The 22,531-nt window shown below is 48.6% G+C and overlaps 1 protein-coding gene across 6 annotated transcripts in view; it reads left to right on the plus strand.

Moving 5' to 3' along the window:
- The first annotated feature begins 13,993 nt into the window (after positions 1-13,993).
- Positions 13,994-22,531, plus strand: part of SIGLEC1 (sialic acid binding Ig like lectin 1) — a 29,298-nt gene continuing 20,760 nt past the window's right edge. For 5 of the 6 annotated variants that reach the window (XR_013365021.1, XM_077872376.1, XM_077872374.1 and 2 more), the window contains exons 1-6: positions 13,994-14,151; positions 18,219-18,293; positions 18,558-18,917; positions 19,175-19,471; positions 20,840-21,106; positions 21,419-21,673. Coding sequence is in view for 5 of the 6 variants with exons in the window: in XM_077872376.1 (XP_077728502.1) it covers positions 18,245-18,293; positions 18,558-18,917; positions 19,175-19,471; positions 20,840-21,106; positions 21,419-21,673 (1,228 nt within the window). In the remaining variant the exon portion in view is untranslated. Of the gene's footprint in view, positions 14,152-17,979; positions 18,020-18,218; positions 18,294-18,557; positions 18,918-19,174; positions 19,472-20,839; positions 21,107-21,418; positions 21,674-22,531 lie in introns of those variants that run through there. The other variant, XM_077872375.1, reaches the window with a different exon arrangement.

Raw genomic sequence — 22,531 nt, forward strand, 5'->3', positions numbered from 1 at the left:
CAGACCTAAGCTCCAACCTTATCTCCTGCCTTTCATTTTTTTTAAATTTTTATTTATTTATGATAGTCACACACACACAGAGAGAGAGAGAGAGAGAGGCAGAGACATAGGCAGAGGGAGAAGCAGGCTCCATGCACTGGGAGCCCGACGTGGGATTCGATCCGGGGTCTCCAGTATCACGCCCTGGACCAAAGGCAGGCGCTAAACCGCTGTGCCACCCAGGGATCCCATCTCCTGCCTTTCAAACACAATCTTTGCTCCACTTGGGCCAAGCCCCCAGCCCTGACCTACTCAGCAATGTTCTGCTTTTCTTTGGGGCCTCGGGAAGAAACTAGCCCCTTGGACCCTGTTGTGGGTGCTGTGTCCATTCAGAGAGCCTCGAGCCCTGGTTATCACTAGGGGTCTCTCAGGAGAACTCTGGGTTGGGAAGGCAGAAGCAGGGCTCTCCTTTCCCAGTGCCCACCACCTGGCCTAACATGGTAGACCAGCAGGCAGTTTTAGGGCAGAGGGTCTCAATCTCCCTTCCCTCCTGCCCAGGTCCAGCTGCTTGTTCTGCCCCAGCTTGGGGCCCCACACATGCACACACACTCACCACTGGGGAGGGCATGTACCCCCATAGCTGGCCTTGGGAAGGATGGGCAGATGCTTTTATTCACCAGTAGAGCTTATTGGCTGAACCCCACAGTGTACTGATGCCTAGCTGGGTAGCTTACCCTGCCACCTACCCTGCCACCAAACCCTTGGCGGGGAGGGCCCTCCAACCTCATTCTACAGAGGAGAAAGCTGAGGTTTAGGGAGAACAGAGCAATGTCCCATTCAGACCCAACAGTGGCCTCAGGGCCTATGTCCTTGATTGTGCCACATGTGGCAGGAGGCTAGCAGGGGAGGATGATGCCTAGGCATCCAGAGGTGGCTCCCCGATGGTTGCCTAGCCCTGCCTGCCCCTTCCTGGGGACAGGAGGTGGAGAGCTTCTGGGACAGGGGCCTCTAGAGTGTTTCTCTACCGGATTCCTTAGGTGCGAGCTTCCTTCCAGGAATTACTCCGCCTGCCCCCACCCATCTGGACTTCCTTTCTGTGGCCCACAGCCACACCATTTTCTTCATCAGAGATGGGAGTGTGGGAGGCCCAGTCCGCGGTCAGCCTTGGTAGCGCCCTGCCTCCACTGTTGTAAGAGAAGTTGGTGCCTCTTTTTTCATAAAAGAAAGCCCTGGGGTCCCACCTTCCCACTGAGACTCTCCAGCACCCTGCCCCAAATGACACCCAAAGGACCAGAATCAGCCTCTTTCCTGCAACTCTGCACCAACACTGTCCCACTTGCAGGCCCTTTTCCAGTGTGATATCATTAGGGTTCCCAGCGGGAACATCGGGACGACTTCTTGGAGGAGGTGACCCCTGATCTGAGCCCTGAAGGACGATAGAGAGAGTCATCCGTGTGGAGAAGTGGGAAGGACATTCCAGGAGGAGGGAACAGTGCATATAAAGGCAAGGAGGGCAGAGAGAGCAGGAGGCAGGATGGGATTGACAGGCCCAGTAGCCAGCTGGATGACAAGCTCAGCATGTTTGTCCTTGGCGTCTTCAAGTAGACCTTTGTGTCCTACTCCAGCAGGCATGCTGGTCCTTTGCTCGGGAATCCCCAATCTCGCTTGTTGTTATTCCACTTGAGTATCTTGTTTAGGATCTTTGGTTTCTATTCCAGACCAAAGGTTGAGATTTATTGCACAATTCTCTCTGCTCAGCCCTTTCCTTAGTTTGAGTGACATCTCCCCTGGCCAGCTTCTATCCCACAGAATTGCCCCTCTGCTAGGGTTCTGTGAGGGTACAGGAAAGGACCAAGACTATAAGGGAACAGGATGTGTTGAGGCAAGATAATACTTGCATTTTAGCCATGTTAAGTTGAGGGAGGCTGTGGAGCTGCCCCCATCTCCCATACCTATTTTCTTATTTTTAACAATAAAATCTCTTTTTTTTGACCATGCACACGGCCACCCAGCATAAAGAAAAGATTTCCCAGCCTTCCTTCTGCTTGGCATGGCCATGGAACTAAGTTCTGGCTAATGAGACACAAACAGAAGTATTACATAGGGTCTTCCAGCCTTTAAACACTGATGAGTGCCTCTTGTTCCTTGTTCCTCATTTTGCTACTCTCCATCCTGTGCCTGGAATGTTGATAGGATGACTGGAGCTCTAACCACCATTTTGGAACATAAAGTTGAGGAACATGCCTGGGCGGTAGAATAGTGACCTGCGGAGAGACTTCCACTTGAACAGTATTCCCATGCCAGCCAAGGGCTGTGTACATCCAGACTCTTAATGCAGAAGAAAGAAACCCCTTTGTTTAGGACACTGCATTTTCAGGCTCTTCTGCTCATAGCCAAATGTAATCCTATCTGATTCGACCCAAAAGAGAAATGTTGACTAGGCAGTTGCTATATGGATCTGGAGCTCAGAACAGAGTTTTGGGTTGTGGGTAGAAATTTGGCAGTCACCCTCATGGAGATAGTAATTGAAGCCACGAGAGTGGATGAGATCACCCAGGCAGGGAGTGCAGTGTGAAAGAGAAGGGTAGAGGGCTTCCCAGGAGGCAGCCTACCCCACCGTTTTGCCCTCAAAAGACAATTCTGGAGCGGCCTGGGTGACTCAGTGGTTGAGCGTCTGCCTTTGGCTCAGGGCATGATCCTGGGGTCCTGGGATCGAGTCCCACATTGGGCTCCTCAAAGGGATCATGCTTCTCCCTCTGCCTGTGTCTCTGCCTCTCTCTCTCTCTGTGTCTCTCATGAATAAATAAATAAAATCTTTAAAAAGGTGATTCTGGCTTTGTTGCTCAGTTTCAACCATCCCCTCCCAACATTGTTGGAGGAGGAAAGTTCTGTCTCTCTGGAACACTTTTTGGTTTTTATGATGCAGACTCAGGATGGAGGGAGGCTAGGGGAAAGACAAGAAGTGTATAGACAGGGTTGGGGGAAATTGTCTTGAGTTTTTCAAGAGAGGGGATCCCTGGGTGACGCAGTGGTTTAGCGCCTGCCTTTGGCCCAGGGCGCGATCCTGGAGACCCGGGATCGAATCCCACGTCGGGCTCCTGGTGCATGGAGCCTGCTTCTTCCTCTCCCTCTGCCTGTGTCTCTGCCTCTCTCTCTATGTGTGACTTTCATAAATAAATAAATAAATAAAATTAAAAAAAAAGAGAATTGTAGGAGCACGTGTGGTGTGTGGTAAAGGGGGTGGAAGAAGAAAGAAAGGGGTTTTATCATGTGTTGCTTAATCTAAGTATCTCTTTCGTGATGTTTAAGAAAATACGCAGAACTTGAAATTTGTTGAAATTACTTTTTGGTAGCTAGCCTGGACCTCTTCTGTCATAACATCACCTGGAGACTGGGTCAATTTGGGTAATAACTTTAGAAGAGTTTCATAAGTATCAAAACCCATTAGAGCAGCATGGGTGAAGGAGAAGCTTATGCTCCTTGGTTTGTAGGTTATAGAATCCAGGAGCAGAAGAAGGTGCATCTGAGCCTCATGAGGGCCTGAAACAAAGAACTGGAAATATGTCAGTAGCCAGGGAGCCACCACCTGGCCACTTTCCTCTCTGTTGCTACTTGACTCTCTGTGCTATTCTCTCTGCACATCTACTAGATTCTTCCTTGTTAAGGATTGCCTTTAAAAAAAAAAAAATCAGGGGCAGCCTGGGTGGCTCAGCAGTTTAGCGCTGCCTTCGGCCCTGGGCGTGATTCTGGGGACCCGGGATCAAGTCCCACGTCAGGCTCCTTGCATGGAGCTTGCTTCTCCCTCTGCCTGTGTCTCTGCCTCTCTCTCTCTCTCTCTGGATCTCTCATGAATAAATAAATAAAATATTTTTAAAAAATCAATAGATTTTAGTTATGTTTTTTTTTAAGATGTTATTTATTTATTCATGAGAGACAGAGAGACAGAGAGAAAGAGGCAGAGACACAGAGGGAGAAGCAGGCTCCATGCAGGGAGCCTAATGTGGGACTCGATCCCTGGACTCCAGGATCACGCCCTGGGCCAAAGGCAGACGCTAAACTGCTGAGCCACCCGGGGATCCCCCAAGTTATGTTTTTTTTTTAAACATTTTAGTTATTTACTCATGAGAGACAGAGAGAGAGGCAGAGACACAGGCTTCTCACAGGGAGCCCGATGTGGGACTTGATCCCCGAACTGGGACCATGCCCTGAGCGAAAGACAGATGCTCAATCACTGAGCCACCCAGGCGTCCCGATTTTAGTTATGTTTTCATTGAAGTGTATCGACATATGATGTTACTTGAGTTTCAGGTATACAACATACTGATTGGACAAGTCTGTACATTATGCTGTGCCCACCTGGAGCGTAGCTGACACTGATCACCACACAAAGCTATTACCATACCACGGGCTCTACTCCCTGTGCTGTACCTTTCATCCCTATGATTTATTCATTCCATGCCTGGGAGCCTGTATCCCCTACTCCGCTTTACTCCTTTTTGCCTATCCCTCACCCCATAGATTTAAAAAAAATATTTTATTTATTTATTCATGAGAGACACAGAAAGAGAGAGGCAGAGACATAGGCAGAGGGAGAAGCAGGCTTCATGCAGGGAGCCTGACATGAGACTTGATTTCGGGGTCCTGGGATCATGTCCTGAGCCAAAGGCAGACACTCAACCGCTGAGCCACCCAGGCATCCCCCCATAGATTTTATTTATTTATTTTGAGAGGGGGAGGGGCAGAGGGAGACAGGGAGAGAGAATCTTAAGCAGGCTCCATGCTCAACGTGGCTCAGTCTCATGACCCTGAGTTCACGACCTGAGCCAAAATCAAGAGTTGCAAGCTTAACCACTGAGCCACTCAGGCGCCCCCCAAAAGATTTTATTTTTAAAAATAGTTGTAAGTTTTCAAAAATGTTGAGCAGAGACTACAGAGTTCCCATGGATCCTTTCCTTGCACAATTTCCCTTATATTAACATCTCAGTTTGGTGTTGCCTGTTTGTCACAATTACTGAACCAACATCGATACATTGTTAACTAAAATCCACAGTTTACATTGTTTCATTCTTTGTGCTTTACATCTATAGGCTTTGTTTTTTTTTTTTAATATTTTATTTATTTATTCATGAGAGACGCACACACAGAGAGAGAGAGAGGTAGAGACACAGGCAGAGGGAGAAGCAGGCTCCATGCAGGGAGCCCGATGTGGGACTCGATCCTGGGACTGCAGGATCACGCCCTGGGCCAAAGGCAGGCACCAAACCGCTGAGCCACCCAGGGATCCCTACATCTATAGGCTTTGAAAAATGTATGATATCCTGTATTCATCATGATAATATCATACAGAATAGTTTTTCTGCCATAAAAATCTTGTCCTCCACTTATTTATCTGTTGAGCGCTTGAAAACCCCAGGCAAAATTTTTGCCTTTTTCAGGATCAAATAGTTGGAATCACACAGGAGGTAGTCTTTTTTTTCTCCTCAAAGATTTTATTTATCCATTTGAGAGAGAGAGAGAGAGAGAGAGACAGATTGGAGAGACAGAGGGATAGGTAGAAAGAATCTGAAGCTGACTCTGCACTGAGTGTTTAGTGGTCACAGGGCTCGATCCCACAACGGTTGAGATCACCACCTGAGCTGAAACTGAGAGTCAGACGCTCCACCAACTGAGCCACCCAGGCACTGCCAGAAGGTAGCCTTCTCAGGCTGCCTTCTTCCACCTGGTCCTATGTGTTTAAGTTTCCTCTGTGCCTTTTCATGGCTTGATAGCTCATTTCTTTTTGTTACTAACTTGTATTCCCTTGTATGCATGTAACACAGTTTATTTATTCATTTACTCATTGAAGGACATCTTGGTTGCTTCAGTTTTTGGCAATTATAAGTTAAGCTGCTATAAACATTTGTAGACAGAGTTTTGTGTAGACATGTTTTCAACTCAATTGGGTAAATATCTAGGAGTGTGACTGTAGGATCATATGGTAAGACTATGTTTAACTTTGTAAGAAACCCATCAAACTGTCTTCCAAAGTAGCTATACCATTTTTCATTCCCACCAGCAAAGAATAGATGTTCCTGTTGCTCTACATTCTTATCAGCATTTGGTGTTGTCTGTGTTCTGGATTTTGGCCATTCTGATAGGTATGTAGTGAAATCTCATTTTAATTTGCGATTTCCCAATGACATAAGATGTTGAGCATCTTTTCATTTGTGTGTTTTTGATGATATATCTGTTCAGATCCTTTACGCATTTTTAAAAGATTTAAAAAATTTTAAGTAATCTCTACACCCAATATGGGGCTCGAACTCACAACTCCCAGATCAAGAGTTGCATGTTCCACTGACAGAGCCAACCAGGCACCACCCCCCCTTGTGCATTTAAAAAAAGATTTTTATTTATTTAGTCATGAGAGACATGCAGAGAGAGGCAGAGACATAGGCAGAGGGAGAAGCAGGCTCCCTGCAAGGATCCCGATATGGGACTCCATCCCTCGACCCTGGGATCACACCCTGAACTGAAGACAGATGCTCAACCACTGAGCCACCCAGGTGTCCCCCTTTGTGCATTTTTGCTGGGGTTGTTTGATTTCTTATTGTTGAGTTGTAAGACTTCTTTGTATATTTTGGATACAAGTCCTTTATTAGATATGTGTTTTGCAAATATTTTTCCTCAGTCTGTGGCGTGTGTTTTTCATGCTGTTAATAGATTGCCTGATTTATTTTTTTCTTCTCCATGCATGTGAGCATTCCTAAATTTATCTGCCTTCTCTTTCAGCTACAAGCAGAAGCCTAAGGGTGTTGGTCCCAGTTCCAGAGTTTTGAGAGACCCTATTATTTGACAGTCTGGTGAAGTGGGAAATTAATTTTGGCTGAACAGCGGTGTAGTGGCATTAAGACAGCTGGAAAGGAGCCTGGGAAATGCAGATGTGGTTTTCCACTCCCTGTGGTATAGGCAGACAAAGTAGAGGGAGATGGGAATGGTGCTGAGTGCTGACCCTCCATAGAAACATAGGAGGTAGAGTAAGGTGGGTGGTGGGGAATCTGTTAGGGTGTAGTCTGTGAAGGTAGAGATTCAGCAGTACAGGATGGGACAAAATGGAAAGCAGAATTTCCTATACCCACTCAACTCCTCAGAACTTTTTCTATTATTAGATATTTCAGAGTTTTAATATTATAGTTCTAAAATAATACACTTTACCTGTTTCTCTGGGTGCCTTTTAAGCAAATGACTCTTGATTTTGGCTCAGGTCATGATTTTGGGGTTGTGGGATGGAGCCCTGCATCAGGCTCTGTGCTCATTGGGAAATCAGCGTGGGATTCTCTCTCCCTCTGCCCTTGCACACTCTCAGAAAAATAAGACTACCTCTGTTTCTCAAGTTAGTAACTTGAGAGCATCTAATGATACCTCATTGTTAAAGCAAGAATTTAAATCACAGTATCTCCCATCTCCCCACCCTCCCCCCCCCCCCGACTTTTTCATTTTGTTGGGTATATTATTATCACAGTCTCATGTTGCTGTTATTTATAGTTCTTGCCAATCTATATTTTAGATTTATTTATTTGTTTATTTATTTATTTATTTGAAAGAGAGAGAGAGAATGTGCACACAAATAGGGGGAGGTGCAAAGGTACAGAGAGAGACAGAGAGGGAGACACAGAGATCGAGATCTTCAAGCAGACCCCCTGGTGAGTGAGGAGCCTGCCCCAGGGGGAACTGATTCCAGGACCCTGAGATCACCACCTGAATTGAGATCAGGAGTTGGCCACTTAACCAACTGCACCACTCAGGTACCCCTGAACAATCTACATTTATTTATTTATTTACTTACTTATTTTTTAAAAATATTTTATTTATTTATTCATGAGACAGAGAGAGAGAGAGAGAGAGGCAGAGACACAGGCAGAGGGAGAAGCAGGTTCCATGCAGGGAGCCCGACGTGGGACTCGATCCAAGGTCTCCAGGATCAGGCTCTGGGTTGAAGGCGGTGCTAAACCGCTGAGCCACCCGGGCTGCCCTACTTACTTACTTATTTATAAAAAGATTTAATTTATTTATTTGACAGAGGCGGGGAGGGGAGCATGAGCACAAGCAAGGGGAGCAGGAGAAACAGACTCCCCACAGAGCAGGGAGCCTAGTGTGGGGTCCATCCCAGGACCCCAGGATCATGACCTGAGCCGAAGGCAGACACTTAACTGACTGAGACAGCCAGGTGCCCCAAACAATCTATATTTAAAACTTAGTTCCTTTTCCATCAACTTCAGACAACTTCTTGAGCCCCATCACTATGTAAAGATACTTAGCCTCTAGGCCACCTGCCACCTTCCTTCCCTACTCTTTTCTAATTTCTATTGGTTTTATCTTCACATTTCCATGGTCAAAGTTTATAACATCTACATTCTGTTTTGTAATTATAGTTAAACCATCCATTCTTTATCTTCACATTGATTCTGAAAACAGAGAATAACCAGTTTGGTGATTATATAAACATAACTACAGAACCCAAGTAATGACATAGCTCTGTTGAAAAGGAAATGTAAAGTCATTCCCTTCACCTCCACTGCTTGAAGAATATTTGCTGTCTCCAACATCAAGGTCAAGCCACTTCTCTTTTCTTCTACTCCACTAATTGCTCAAAATCATGCCTCACATGTGTTTGCTTCATATTCAGTCCCTGGAATAGATTTTGTTGTCTCTGGTTTTCTAACTGCTTTTCTTTTTTCTTCCTGAGAGAAGAAACAGATGTTGTTTCCATTATGTTACCGCAAAATCTACTTGCCATGCACACTTTCCCATGCCTGGGCCCTTTGTCTGTCTAGTGAGATAATGGTGGCTGCTGTTGTGTTTATCCAGCACCCGTTTTACCTCCTCCTTTCTTTTGGTGAATGGCTGCTTCCCTAGTCCAGTTGTGTGATTTGATTTATTTTTGTATCCAATTGCTGTGCCTTCAGGGGTGGGCTTGTACACAGGCCTGGCAGTTTACCTTGATGGTAACTCATCTGAGGGCTGGAAACACAGCTGAGGAAAGGATAATTGGAGTCTTTCTATAGGATTTGATAGGTAGGTATTGGAAAAGAGAAGCATTCACTCTTTTAGCATCAGGTATGGCTTGATCCAGGGACTGCAATGATGTCATCAAGGACTCGGGGTCACTATATATCTTTCCTCTGCCATCATGGTTGTCTTCATCCCCTGGTTCCTCAGCATGGACTGTCAACAGCAACATGTTCCTTTTGTGTATAAAATGGGGAGGGGGATGGTCCATTCCACCCAATCCACAGTCTTCAGAATAGAGGAGGGAAATCAGAGTAGGTTTTTTGTAATCAAAAGAAGAATGAATTCATTTTGGACATCCAAACCATAGATGCCCGCACTTCTTTCTATTGAATTGGTTTCTCTCAGTGATTCTATTTTAAATTTCCAATAACTATTTCTTGCTTTTCTTCATAGTTTCCTCTTTTTGTTTTATGAACATGATAGAATTGGACTCTTTTATATAAGTTCTGTTATTTGAATTATGTTTCCTCTGGGGTCAGTAGTTCTTTTCTTTTATTTTATTAAAGTGGCAGTATAAGAAGCAGCCCAAGTGGCATTGAAAGATGAATGGAAAATGTAGTGTGTGTGTGTGTGTGTGTGTATACACATATATATATGAATATATATGATGGAATATTATTCACCCATAAAAAAGACTGAAACCTTGCCCTTTGCAGCAACTTGGATGGAGCTAGAGGGTATTATGGTAAGTGAAATAAGTCAGTCAGAGAAAGACAAATATCATATAATTTCACTCATATGTGGAATCAAAGAAACAAACAAGCAAACAAAAGGAGAGAGAGAGGAAGACAAACCAAGAATCAGACTCTTAACTACAGAGACAAACTGAGGGTTACCAGACGGTAGGGGGGAGAAGGAGGGAGGAAGGAGGGAGGAAGGAGGGAAGCTGGTGAATGGGGGATTAAGAGGACACTTACCATGATAAGCACTGAGCAATGTATAGAATTGTTGAATCATATTGTACACCTGAAACTAATATAACACTGTATGTTAACTGCACTAGAATTAAAATAAAAACTTAATATTAAAAAGAAAAGAGGCAGTGAGCTGAGTAGCTCAGAGTACAGTGCAGGAAACAGGCTGCCTGGGTTCAGAGTCTATGTCTCTGCCCCTTACTAGCTGTGTAAACCTCGGCCAAGTTAATTTACTGTTCTGTGACTCAGTTCCCTGCAAAGTGGAGGTGACAATAGCACTTGGCTCAGGAGGTCGTTAGATGGTTACTTATTGTAAATGCTTAGGCTGCTGCCAGTCAGAGCTCAATAGTGGTTTGTTATGCATTTCTTGATCCTCCTTTTATGGGTTTTTCTCATCTGGCTGGTAATAGCTGGTGGCCACTTTGTGTATTTGAAGGGAGGGCAGGGCTGACTAATCTTGGCATTGATGGAAGGGAATTTCTCTGCCCTGGACTGTTAGCAGTTGGGGGTGGAGAAGTCCATATGTCTTCAAACTCTCCGGGAGCAGACATGGGGGCATGAGCAGGGGTGGAAAGCCAGAGGGACAGACCACAGGCCCTGGGGTGACTGAGTGAGTGACAGTCCAGGGTGTGGCTATGGAAGTGGTTACCTCGGGAGGGGAAGGGGGAACACAGCCTTCAACCACCCCCACTGCACTCACAGAACTCTTCTGATATTCCTGGCGTTGTGGCAGGCTCTTCACACAAGCTGCCTCGAAGGCTCTAGGTTCAGAGTGGTTGAGTGACTTCTCCGTGATCACACAGCTCGTGAATGGTATGTCTGCATTTGAACTCAGCTCTATGCAAGGCCCAGGCTCTTACCCACTCAGCTACCAGACTCCCACCTGTCCCCAAGCTGACCACAGCAGGCCCTGAAGATCTTTGGGCCACTGTGGGCTGAGCTGGCTGTACCTCAGATGTTGCAGTTGCATGTGAACGGATAATGGAGTGGAAGCAGAGGGCTCTGGCGCCCTCTATGTGAGATAGGAGGCTCTACAGCGATGCTGTCAGAGTTGAGCAGGGGCCTAGGGCTGGATCCTAACAGTTCCAAGAAATGAGCGATTTAATTAGGATCCTAGTTGCTCCGTAGAAAGGCAGGTCTTCACTTCCCCCCACTCCTTAGTAACGAGTCCCTAATATTTACCTGGGCACATCATCTCTTGGAATAAAGACATAAGGCCGTGTTACTAAGTTCTGGCTAGTGTGATATAAGCAGAAATGAAACCTGCAATTTAAGGAACTATCCTTAAAAGATGGGGGCATGACCTGCTTTGTTCCTTTCACCCTCTTGCTTTCTGGAATGCAGATATAATGGTTGGCATTCCAGCAGCCATCTTAGATCATGAGTGGAAGCAGCCCATTGAAGATGGCAGAACAGAAAAACCTCAAAAGTTCTGGTACCATATTGATTGGGCTGTTGCCACATCAGCCTTAGATGCCAGCACTTAGTTGAGGGGGAGGGAGAGAGAGAGAGAGAGAGAGAGACAGATGTCTATTTTATTTAAATCCCCATTAATTCTAATTTTCTGCATTTTAGCCAAACTTTTTCTTCATTAAATAATTATGTTTAGGGCAGCCCGGGTGGCTCAGTGGTTTAGCACCTGCCTTCAGCCCAGGGCGTGATCCTGGAGTCCCAGGATCGAGTCCCACGTCAGGCTCCCTGCATGGAGCCTGCTCTTCCCTCTGCTTGTGTCTCTGCCTCTCTCTGTGTGTGTCTCTTATGAATAAATAAATAAAATCTTTAAAAAAATAATTATGCTTATTTATTCCAGAACAAAAGTAAAACACATTTTCCAAATTTTGCTAAGAATAACACTAATAAGCCATGAAATAAATTCATTTATTAGCGAGATTTAATTTCATGTTAAGGATTTCCCATTTCAAGCATTGCCACCAAAAACATATTGTGCGGCATCTCTGCTCATGCTCTTTCCCAGTCCTGAAAGGTTCTATTATTTAGGATCTGCTATTCTCAGGACAGATTTTGATCTGATGTTTTTAATTACAAAGAGATGGAATTCCAGAATACAAAAGTCTGAGAACCTTTAAAAGGGTTTCTCCTCACCAACCTTTATTCCTTTTATTTTACAACCTGCAAACAATAAGGGTATGAAAGTACTGTGCACACCGCCTTCAGCCACCTACCTCAAGGCTGAAACAGCAATGGGGTTCCAGAGTCAAGGGCCTGAGCTGGCATAAGTTTCCAGTGATAGAAAGTGGCTGCCAGGGATCCCTGGGTGGCTCAGAGGTTTGGCACCTGCCTTTGGCCCAGGGCGCGATCCTGGAGTCCTGGGATGGAGTCAGTCCCACGTCGGGGTCCCTCCTCTTGTGTCTCTGCCTCTCTCTCTGTGTGTGTGTCTATAATAAATAAATAATCTTTAAAAAAAAAAAAAGAAAAGAAAATGGCTGCCAGAGTTGTGTACCAGTTATGGTCCAAATTCTTGAGAGAATTTTTGAGCTTTCTCTCCAGTGGCTGTAGAGCAAATGGAATGAACTTTGTCCTTTTAATTATTTTCTTTCTTTTTTAGAACAGTTTTAGGTTCACACCAAAATGAGGGGAAGATTTCCTATATGCCCCTTACCCCCCGACATGCATAGCCTCGCCCCGTTATCAACATCCCCCACTAAGGTATTGTAACTGATGAACCTACATTGACAAATTATAATCACCCCAAGTCCATAGTTTACGTTAGGGTTCACTCAGTTTTGTACATTCTGGTGACTTGGGCAGGTGTATAGCGACATGCATCCATCATTATGGTACCATACAGAACTGCTTCACTGCCCTAAAAAGTCTTCTGTTCAACTATTCATACTCCCCCCCCCCCGCCCCCACTAACCTCCAGTAACAACGACCTTTTTTACTGTCTTCCTAGTTTGGCCTTGACCAGAATGTCATTTGGTTGGAATCAGTGGCATGGACCTAGAGCAGAACCAACAAGTCTTATGTTGGGGTTGGAGGAGGAAGCAATGGATGAATCCATTATGTCTTGGTCAAAAGAGGAAATGACCTGAGGTTTGGAGAGATAAGGGGCTACAAAGAGGTCAGAGTGAGTGACAGAGCCCTAATTTTTCTGAGGCTTTAATGTCAGGAGACAGTTGCTTTGGGCCACTGCATCCTGGGATCCTGGGTTCATCCCAATTCAGGGTTTCATGTCCTTTTTTTGATCTGTATGTGTGGGTTTGCCCACAGAGTACAGGGGACCTGATCTGCTGTGGTTGGGTTCTCCACCACCACAGGTGGGTCCAGGTTGAGTTGAATTAAGTTTGAGTTATGATTATGACATGAGAAATGTGTTGTCACTTGTATCCAGCATTGCTTGGAGCAATTAACACCTTGCTCCATATGTGGAGTATGTGGCGCATAGTAGGCCATCCAGAAAATGGGCTCCAATAAAAACCAGTAATTCGCCATGGTGGGGCCCTTCTTTTTCCACTTCAGTGGGGGTTTGGGGATGCTGAAATCACATATGGGGGTAGTGGGGGGTGTCGGACAGACAGTGGGGAAGGGAGGGGGAACCAGAGACGCTCTTCCAGCCTGAGGAGTATCCCGAAAGGTGGGGACCCTGTGTCTCCCATGACTAGGGCCTACTTCTTGAGGGGTTCTTTTCAGAGTATCCTGGTAGTAATGGGGTTCTGAGAGGCTCCCAAAAGGCTTGGAAAATCAATATTTGCGTCTGGCTACCCTGGAACGACCCCCTCACCCCAGGTTGGGCTTGCCAGCTTCCCAGCTGTCAAGAGGACCACGTTTAGAAAGTTCTCTTCCTCCTCCCTCAGACTCCCTCAAAGGCCAGTGATCGCCAAGAAGAGAAGAATGGATGTGGCTGCTAAGCAGGACCCACCCCCATTTCCCATTTTGCCTGAGAGTACACTCCAGTGTGGCCCCAGCCCCTACTTCTGCTTGCTCAAGCCCCAAAAGGCCTTCCAGGGACCCTTGCCCTGCCTAGGACGCCTTTCCTGTCTTGGTATTTCGCAAGGTCTGCAGCTGCCTCCCTGACCAGCCTCCGGGCTGAGGCTTTGGGAAAAGAGGAAGCAGCCCCTGAGGCTGGATCTCCTCTCTTAGGGCAGCAGAGCCCTGGGAAGCCACCAGCACTACAACCACCTGGGCCTCCTTCCTGTTCTTTTCTTCTGTGGTTTACAGCCCTGCAGCCCCTTCCCTGGTGGAGCAGGTACTGTTATCCCTGGAGTATGTGAGGAGGGCTGGGGGAGAGGCTGTGCTGAGATTTGCTGGGAGGTGGGGGGGGGGGGGATCGAGGGTGAGTGCTGGACCCCAGACCAATCCAAGCCCTAGACACCAATCAAAGCTGCAGTCATGACCCAAACCCTTCCACACCCCCAGAGCTTCCCCAACCCACATCCTGATCCCAGTCCTCACACCTTCCAGCCCTACCTCACCCTCAGTTACACTCCAAACATTACTGCATCTCCATCCAGCCTCAACCCTGACCTTCATCCTCTCCCAATCCATCACTGTCCCTTCCACATCCACCCAATTCCATCCCACACTGCAGCCAAAATTGACCTTCACCCTCACCCCACTGCCGCCCACCCATCTTAGCCCCACAGGAGCCCAGTCCACTCACTCCTTTCATCACCACTTCTTCCCCCCAGTAGGACCCCTAGAATCACCTAGCACAGCTTGGGGGAGCTGGTCTTTGGGCTCCAGCCATTTATAGCCAGATTGAAGAACGAGATGTGAGATTTCTATTGCTCATTTAAGCCAGTAGACTTCATTTGTGGATTGTATGGCTTTTCAAGTGAAATCTTTGGCTTATGTTTGGGGCTTTCCACTATTACGAAGATAGTACACTCTGGAAGTGTCTGTCTGTACCCTGATTTCCTATCTGTGGGTTAGAGCACTCCAGATGGCCCTGTCACCTCATTTCCCTCCTTCTGCAGCTTGATAGGGAAGTTGAGGGGGAAACCCTGGTGCTAGGAAACAGAAACTGAATCCTGCATCACTAAGTTTTTTTTTTTTAATTTTTATTTATTTATGATAGTCACACAGAGAGAGAGAGAGGCAGAGACATAGGCAGAGGGAGAAGCAGGCTCCATGCACTGGGAGCCCGACGTGGCATTCGATCCCGGGTCTCCAGGATCGTGCCCTGGGCCAAAGGCAGGCGCTAAACCGCTGTGCCACCCAGGGATTCCTGCGTCACTGTCTGCAATGAAACTACCTCTACCCTTCCTTCCCCAGGCCAGACTGGTCTCTGGGATCAGAGGTCAGGGACCAGCCAGCCCTGCCCAGTTATCTTGGGACACTTGGTCTCACATAGACTTTGCCCACCCACTTGCTCTCACACAGGCAGCAAATATGTGCCCCCACTGTGTGCCAGGCCACCCCAGCCCAACCCTGATGCATCATATACTAGTGGGGATTTAAACCCTATCTTCAGAGCACCCGAGACTTGGAGATACAAAGATGAACCTCAGGGACTTTCTGAGGTCTGGAGAACAATCCTCTCTCAGATGGTCATTGCCTAAGGAAGGTGTTGTTTCAGGGCTGCTCTGTCACCGCCCCGCCCCCCCTCCCCGGCCCAGGACTGGCAATCATCCCTTTACCACCAGGGGGTGCAAGGTCACAGCCATACATCCAGCTCATTGTCCAAGCCCTAGGAGTAGCACCTACCCCACAGCGGGAGGTTTCAAATAGAGACAAGGGTCTTCCTTTCTGGGGCTCATCTTGACCCTTCTTTTTCCCAGAAAGTTTTCTTGGATGAGGCTGGTCTTTGGGGTGGAACAGTTTGAGACAGTGAGCTGGACTCTGGTGGGACTGACCTCTTGGGTGTTGGGGCTGGGTTAAGTGTAGGTGACATCTACATGATGTGATTTGGGGTGGTTCTAGAAAGGGTCCTCTCACATGTTTCAAAAATCTCTGCTCCATTCTGGGGTTAGTAGGTCTAAAATATCATCATTCCTCTTGTAGTTTCAGCATTGTCCTTTCCTCTTTTTTTTCACATTTTATTTATTTATTCATGAGAGACACAGAGAGAGGGGCAAAGACATAGGCAGAGGGAGAAGCAGGCTCCTCGAGGGTGCCTGATGAGGGACTCGATCCCAGGACCCTGGGGTCACGACTTGAGCCAAAGGCAGAGGCTCAACCACTAAGCCACCCAGATGCCTCAGCATTGTCCTTTCCATGGCCCCAAATGGGAACAGTAGGAACACTGGAGCCAACATGCTGCTACCTTCCTGATGTCTCTGCTACAGCAGAGCTGACCTCATTACCCAGTGCAGCTCTGAGCCCCAGAGCCTGTCCCAAACATGCCCAGTGTTGCCTTCCAGCCCAACATCCAGGCCATACCCCAGCCCAGCATGGGCCTTTCCTACAGCCAAGGACCAGGTGTAGAGGCTGTTGGGTATATCCTCCTGGGAGAGGAACAGGTCTAGAAACACCCAAAGAATCGGGACAAGCCACTGGGCCTCAGCAAATGATCAGGGCTGTCTGCTGTTGGGTCCCCTGAGAAACAGTGTTCTTCCCACATCTTTGCTTTGCCCTGTTACTGAAAGGATGCCCTTTCTCACATCACACTTGGCTAAGTACCGTCACCCTGATAGACAATTCAGATCCCATCCAGGCCCTGGGTGTCTGCTCAGCCCCTTCCCAGGTATGCCTCCTGGTAGTCGCCAGAATCAGTTGGGCCCCATCCTGTGGCCATGGGCTGGGGGCTGGGAGATGTCATGAGTTTCCTGTACCACTCTCAATCTTCTCAGGCCTGCCCCCTCATTCTGCTGAGTCAGCATGTAGGATCAGGGAGGATTGCAAAATTGACAACATGGATTTTTGTTTTTTGTTTTTTAAAGATTTATTATTTGAGAGAGAGAGAGAGAGGATGAGCAGTGGGAAGGGGCAGAGGGAGAAGGAGAAGTAGACTTCCCCCTGAGCTGGGAGCCTGACAATGGGCTCAATCCCAAGACCCTGAGATTATGACCTGAGCCCAAGGCAAGATGCTTAACTGACTGAGCCACCCAGGTGCCCTAGCACCATGGGTTTTTGTATGCATATATAAATGGTATACCATTTGCATATATATATGGTATACTGTATACCATATATATATGGTATACAGTAGGCATTTAATTCATGTTTGTGGGATACATGTTGTGCAGGACTTGTGTCCCCTGCCCAGACTTTCCCTGCCACCAACCCCAGGCCCTCAAGGATCACATTCCTCTCTTGTTCACAACTGCAAGGCTTGGGGGGCTCTGCACTGCCTCAGGGCACGTGTCCTCAGTCCTCACTCTTAAGAAATGGGGATCACAAACTGCCAAGGTCCAGGCGAGCACAGAGATGCCTGTGGGGTGACTACAGGGACCCCACAGGGGAAGTTTCAGCTGCCTCTTAAGAGTGAATAAAGAGGGTTCAGCAGGCAAAGATTATTTGTGGTGGGGGCAGAGCTGCTCAGTTGGAAAGTCTATGGGACTGGCCATAGGCTGTGCGTGTGGGGAGCAGGGAATGGGGGCAGAAGTGTGAGTCGGAAGGAGGACCTTTCAGGGATGGAAGTAAGGGCTTAAAGGCAGCACTTTGGTAAGTATTCAGTCCCATTGTGGCCTACAGCTGGTAAGGCTTATTATGGTCAGGAGACAAGTTTTAAACCCTCATTCTTGGGGATCCCTGGGTGGCGCAGCGGTTTGGCGCCTGCCTTTGGCCCAGGGCGCGATCCTGGAGACCCGGGATCGAATCCCACATCGGGCTCCCGGTGCATGGAGCCTGCTTCTCCCTCTGCCTGTGTCTCTGCCTCTCTCTCTCTCTCACTGTGTGCCTATCATAAATAAATTAAAAAAAAAATAAAAAAAATAAACCCTCATTCTTGCAGGGTGCCTTGGAGTGAGTCACTGGGCCTCTCTGGGCTCCTAGCTAGTTCCTGTTGGCTTGAGTGGTGGGAAGAGGTAGGGAAGTGAGAGGAAAGGGAGAAACAGCTGTTCATCTGTTTTGGAGGAGTGCCCTCGAGGGGCTGGGAAAGCAGAACTTGGGGTGGGGCTGAGGGACACACAGAGGGTTTTCTGAGGCATGCCACTGGGTGAAGGTATTCTGGGGTGAGTCTGAGCCAGGAACGTGGGCTCCTGGCTCCCCACTGCTGGCTGCCCTAGAGTCCTTGGCAGCCCTGCCCTTCCACGGGGTCAACTGTCATAGCATGCTGGGGGCACAGAGCTGGACTCTCAGCAGGCCGTGAGGCTGAGGTGCCCTAGGGTGCCCTTGTGTGCCCAGCCAGCACAGTGTATATCTCCTCCTTAGGCACCAGAGCCAGCATCAAACCTGCTATGGACTTCCTGCTCCAGCTTCTCCAGTTGGTCTCATTTATCTCGGCAGGTGAGCTGCATTGACTTTGCCCATGCCACGGGGCCTGGCCCTGGGCCGTTCAGCCCTCCGTCCAGCCCTGACAGACGGCACTGGGCCCCGTCACAGGTCTGTCCGCAGAACGAAGGAGAGCTCAGGGCAGCAGTGGCTGCGGCGGGGGATGGGGGGGTGGGCAGGCTGCTCCAGGTGCGCATTGTTGGGGGCAGGGCAGATCTGAGGGCTTTGCAGTGACACCAGGTCTTCACCACTCTCCTCTCTGTCTTGCCTCACCTGCAGGCCTGGCCTCATGGGGTGTCTCCAGTCCCCAGGATGTGAAGGGCGTGAAGGGGTCCTGCCTCATCATCCCCTGTGTCTTCAGTTTCCCGGCTGACGTGATAGTGACCAATGGCATCACAGCCATCTGGTACTATGACTACTCGGGCAACCGGCAGGTGGTGAGCCATTCGGAGAACCCCAAGCTGGTGGAGGCACAGTTTCGTGGCCGTGCCCAGTTCCTGGGGCACACGGAGCACAAGATGTGTACCCTGCTGCTGAAGGACCTGCGGCCTGAGGATTCGGGCTCCTACAACTTCCGTTTTGAGATCAGTGACACCAACCGCTGGTCTGATGTTAAAGGCACTGTGGTCACTGTGACAGGTGAGGGCAGAGTGACCTGGCTCCTGGCTGGAAAGGTCTCTCAAGCTGCTTCTGGCCCCATGGGCTCAGAGCCCCAATCCTAAGCCCAACCCCTGCAGCTCCTTTGCATTTACCCTATGTGGGGCTGGGGGTAGGAAGCGGCCTCTCCTTCCTCTTGAGGGACTCTGCCCAGGTCCTGCCCCTCAGCTGGGCTTTCTAGGGCAAGAGGCCTCACGTGTGGTGAAGGGGAGTCCCAAGTCTCCGGTCTTTGTCCCCAGAGACGCCCGAGACACCCACCATTGCCTCGGCGGCAGAGCTTCATGAAGGCACAGAGGCCTACTTCAACTGCTCCACTCCCTACGCCTGCCCGGAGGAGCACATCAGCCTGCAGTGGCAAGGCCAGGACCCCTCACGCTCGGTCACCTCCAGCTTCCAGAATCTCAAGCCCACAGGCATCAGCCACCTGGGGACCCTCCATATGGCCCTGTCCTGGCAGGACCACGGCCGGACCCTACAGTGCGAACTCTCAGTGGCCAAGCAGAAGACTCAGGGCAAGATTCACCTCCAAGTGCAGTGTGAGTGTGCTGGGGGCCATACCCTTGGCACCAAGCACACATCTGTGGCTTCCCCAGTGGAAACCAGTCTCTTCTCCAGCCCTCGCCTCGACCCCGAAAAAAAGTCAGGCACAGTTGGACCTCCAGGGTCAGGCAGGGAGAGAGACACTGCAAAGCCCTAAGACCCACGGCTCAAGGCTCCCTTCTATCTCTTGTCCCTGAGGCCAGGTTGGGCAGAGACGAGGAAACACAGAGAGCCGGAGAATTGGGGGCTCAGACAGAGAGGCCTCTGAGATTTAACACAGCTCTGGAGGATGCTGGGGGTGGTAAGGAGGGTTCATCCCTTTCCTGCCTAAGGCTGCTCATGGTGATCAGGGTATCACCTGGACATGGCAAAGAGATGGTGGAAGAAAACCTGAGTTTCTACTTGATTCTGAGTCTTCCCCTCACAGTAAAACATGAAAGCCTGTTCTAGAACCACTACTATTCACAGACCTCAGGCTGCCTGGATCCACCACTTAGCTGAGCAAACTGGGTGAATTACCTGCCCTTCAGAGCCTCTGTGTCTTCCTCTACTAAGCAGACTCCTAGATCTCAAGGAACTGTTATGGAAATTGAAGGAGTGCTTGGCACATACAGAGTGCTCTAAAATATTAGCTTCTGTTATTTTCATATTTACCTAGATTAAGCACTTAAAATATTAACTTTTATTAGCATATTTACATTTTGGAACAAGATTTATAGAAATGCAGTTGTTTTGTATGGTTGGGACCTTCTTTTTTAAACAATTTTATTTATTTATTTGAGAGAAAGAGATAGCAAGAGAGAGAGTATGAGCAGAGGGAAGAGGGAGAAGCAGGCTCCTTGCTGAGCCAGGAACCCTATATGGGACTCAATCCCAGGACCCTGGGATCATGACCTGAGCCGAAGGCAGACATGTCACCAACTGAGCCACCCAGGTGCCCTGTTGGCACCCTCCTTATGAATGGGTTAACCATTCTCAGAGCTCTCTGGACTCTGCCTTTGGCCCCCTCCATGAAGTGTTTTGTTCCCTGCCAACAGCTACTACAGGCCACCTAAGCAGGCACTATGGTGCTCACGATACCCAAATAGAATTGAGGGCAGTGGACAGTGTCATGAAGCAGAAAGCCATAGAAGGCAATGTAGGCTGGACGCTAAGCCAAGCACTGCATCGTCAGGCCCTCAGTGGAGAAGGAAGGAATCAAGACCTCCTCACGAGGTGGGGGGCAGCGCCTGCCTTGACAGGGGAAGTGAAAGGCCTAATGATTATCTGGGCAGGCTTCGTTAGGCAGAGTGTTGAAAGAGGTGAGAAGCGCCACCACTGCCCTCCCTGGGCCTCTCGCCTGATGCCGCCATCTTGTCTTACAGATGCCCCTAAGGGCGTGGAGATCCTTCTCAGCCCCTCAGGGCGGAACATCCTTCCAGGCGATCTGGTCATACTCACCTGCCAGGTGAACAGCAGCTACCCTGAGGTCAGTTTTGTGCAGTGGACCAAGGATGGGACGCAGCTCCAAGTCCAGGGTCGTATGCTGAAGTTGTCCCAGGCAACCCTGGGCGATGCTGGTATCTACACCTGCCAAGCTGGAAATGCCGTGGGCTCCTCAGTCTCACCCCCCATCAGCCTCCACATCTTCAGTGAGTCCTGCATGAGCCTGGGTCTTGACCAGAGGGTGGGGAGGGGTCCTGGCCACTGTTGCTGAAGAAAGCCAGGCCAAGGTGCCTCCTGGGACGTGGGTATCGAGTCCTAGCTCTGCCTCAGTCCCTGGCAGGGTGGGATGTCACAAGAATCCCAGTAAACAGAACAAAGAGATATAGCACCCATCCAGAAGCCTCTGCTGCAGAAGGGGTCTGATACAGAACATGCAGGGATTAGGCTGATTGGCTACAACCCCAGTGCATGGGGAGTCAGCTGGGTGTTCCCCAGCATACCTTCTGCTGCCCCCACAGTGGCTGAGGTCCAAGTGAGCCCAGCAGGCCTTATCCTAGAGAACCAGACAGTGACATTGACCTGCAAATTGCCCAAAGAAGCACCCAGCGAGCTGCGCTATAGCTGGTACAAGAACCACGTCTTGCTGGAGGATGCCCACAGCCACATTCTGCAGCTGCGCTCAGCCACCAGGGCCGATACTGGCTTCTACTTCTGTGAGGTGCATAATGCCTATGGCAGAGAGCGCTCCGGCCCTGTCAGTGTGGTGGTCAGCTGTAAGTACCCAGGGCAGGGTGGCACTGGACACTGCCAGGGCCTGGTTGGAGGGTGGGGCCCCCACAAGAGGGTTAGGGTCCTGGGCTTGGTTGGCTCTGAGTTCACATCTTTGCTCTGCATATATAGGCAAGCTTTGACCTCCCCGGGCTTCAATTTTCTCCTATTTTAGAATACTTTTCTTTTTTTTTTTTTTAATTTTTATTTACTTATGATAGTCACACACAGAGGGAGAGAGGCAGAGACACAGGCAGAGGGAGAAGCAGGCTTCATGCACCGGGAGCCCGATGTGGGACTCGATCCCAGGTCTCCAGGATCATGCCCTGGGCCAAAGGCAGGCGCCAAACCGCTGCGCCACCCAGGGATCCCTAGAATACTTTTCATGTCGAACAAGTTAAGCTTACAAAAAGTTGCCAGGAGAATACAAAGAATTGCCACATACCTTTAACCTAGATTCCCCATTTGTTAAGAGTTTGGTACATTTGCTTTTTCTATTTTATTTTTGAGAGAGAGAGAGAGAGAGAGAGAGAGAGAGCAAGGGATATGAGGGTCAGAGGGAGAAGGAGAGAGACAATCTTAAGCAGGTCCACACCTGGCCCAGAGCCTCAGAGTGGGCTTGGTCTCATGACCCTGACTGAGATCATGATTTGAGTTGATTTCTTGGTCTCCCTCTAACTGTGTCTGCCTCTGTGTGTGTGTATGTCTCTCATGAATAAATAAATAAAAGTCTTAAAAAAAAAAAAAGAATTGGACACTTAGCTGACTGAACCCCCAGGAGCCCCCCAGTAGATCTTATTTTTAAAAATAGTTTTATTTTTTTATTTTTTATTTTTAAAAGATTTTATTTATTTATTCATGAG

The sequence above is a fragment of the Canis aureus genome, chromosome 26 (assembly GCF_053574225.1).
Source record: "Canis aureus isolate CA01 chromosome 26, VMU_Caureus_v.1.0, whole genome shotgun sequence".
Taxonomy (NCBI): domain Eukaryota; kingdom Metazoa; phylum Chordata; class Mammalia; order Carnivora; family Canidae; genus Canis; species Canis aureus.